The sequence below is a fragment of the Haplochromis burtoni genome, unplaced genomic scaffold (assembly GCF_018398535.1).
Source record: "Haplochromis burtoni strain Fernald_Lab_line unplaced genomic scaffold, NCSU_Asbu1 Contig_2135, whole genome shotgun sequence".
Classification (NCBI taxonomy): domain Eukaryota; kingdom Metazoa; phylum Chordata; class Actinopteri; order Cichliformes; family Cichlidae; genus Haplochromis; species Haplochromis burtoni.
The window spans coordinates 81-1666 of record NW_024584496.1 but is presented as its reverse complement, the minus strand read 5'-3'; the positions used below and the strand labels follow the sequence as shown (position 1 = coordinate 1666).

The window sequence follows — 1586 nt, the reverse complement described above, 5'->3', positions numbered from 1 at the left end:
CATATCACTCTTATAGTGTCCCTGCTATTACTCAGCACCTAACCAGTCACCATGAATATCACAGTCTTGCCTGCACCAACATAGTAATTCACTGCAAACCTGCACATTAACCTGGACTTACTGTCCAGTATAAACTCTAACAAACATGAAATTACGATCATTACACTTAACCACACCCTAATTTTCTCTTTTTTATAATGATTCATTTTTCACTTCTTTGTCACTTGACCTCAAATGAGTGACCGTGACCTACTTTTTAAGGTCACAGCTGCATGTAAGTGTGAAAGCTTTTCTGGGTATACTGTGACGTGTAAACTATAACAGATGCAGCTGATTATATTATGTCAGGACTCATAAAGGAATAACCCTTAGAAGCCTAAGCACAGCCCCATCCAGTGTGACAGGTACCCATTCAGGATAATCGGTGTTCGTGTTTCCCAAAAAACCACAGAAGTAATTTTAAAGATCTCGATAGGATTCAATGGTGTGCGGGACCCATCCAGTCTATACGTCCGATACTGCCCATGTTAGTGTCGCAGTGAAATGTTCAATTATCCCTAACCAGTATAGCACAGTCGGGGTAAAAAGAAGGTTTATATTCCTCTGATCAGGTCTTGCAGGTCTTAAAGCTGAACAACAGTGCACAACATATTACACCATTTTAATTTTTATTTAACAAAAACTAATAGTGCTATAGTGCTAGTTCAATGTTTAAGTACTGAATAAGCATCTATACCGGCATCTGTGCACGTGACCGCAAGAAGGAAAAGGACGTTCAGTGCACAGGTGGACAGTATAGAGACATTTTGGTCTCCTGGCGTCAGCTAAAAGGATCAGGCTTTGGACCATGAAAAAAATAGCTTGCTGGACAATATTTTGTAATAAACTGTCTCTCACAGTTTTGTAAATTACACATTAAGATTGCTGGAATCAGTTCAAAATTATTTCCATCCATTTTTTCTCCTAACGGAAACATATTTCTTATTTTAATTATATTTGTTTTGAAAACTCTTCTTTTTGTTCATATACTGACAGACATAAAATGCACAGTATTTAGTGATTATCTACATACCACACAACACAAACAGCAGATGACCAGTATGGTCAAAGGAAGGCAGACACCAATATTGATCCACATCATCACATGGATGGGCCCCATCTCTATCTGCCATTCAGGGATGGAGCTCTGGTAAAAGATGCACTGTTCACCTTTTCTTCAAAGAAAGACCTGTTGGTGGCAAAGGGAGAGTTCATGTAGTTACAGTGATGAAAAAATTCAATAAAAAGTACATGTAGAAAACTGGTAACAAATAATATAGACGGCTGTGTTTTTATATTGTATTCATCAGGTTCATACACATATTTACTGCTACTTTGAAGCAAATATGTGAAAATAAAACAGTATTCTGTCATCAGGTCTCTGTCAAGTAATATGATCTTAAACAAGTGCAGTTAGTGCATTACCAGTACAGATATTTACATTCACAACATTCATAGATAAGCACACTGCAAACACAAAAGAACATGTGACTAATTGCAAGTGTTGCCTTCACTTGCCTCGAGACCGCCCACACATGAAATATAAT

At 37.6% G+C, this 1586-nt stretch overlaps 1 protein-coding gene across 1 annotated transcript in view; it reads right to left on the bottom strand.

The window, feature by feature from the left end:
* Positions 1-1228, bottom strand: part of LOC102293581 — a gene marked incomplete at its 5' end in the record, with an annotated part of 4256 nt that extends 3028 nt beyond the window's left edge. Inside the window, 1 exon segment of the mRNA XM_005952754.3 lies at positions 1073-1228. Within this exon segment, the coding sequence (XP_005952816.1) occupies positions 1073-1159 (87 nt within the window).
* Positions 1229-1586: the final 358 nt, after the last annotated feature.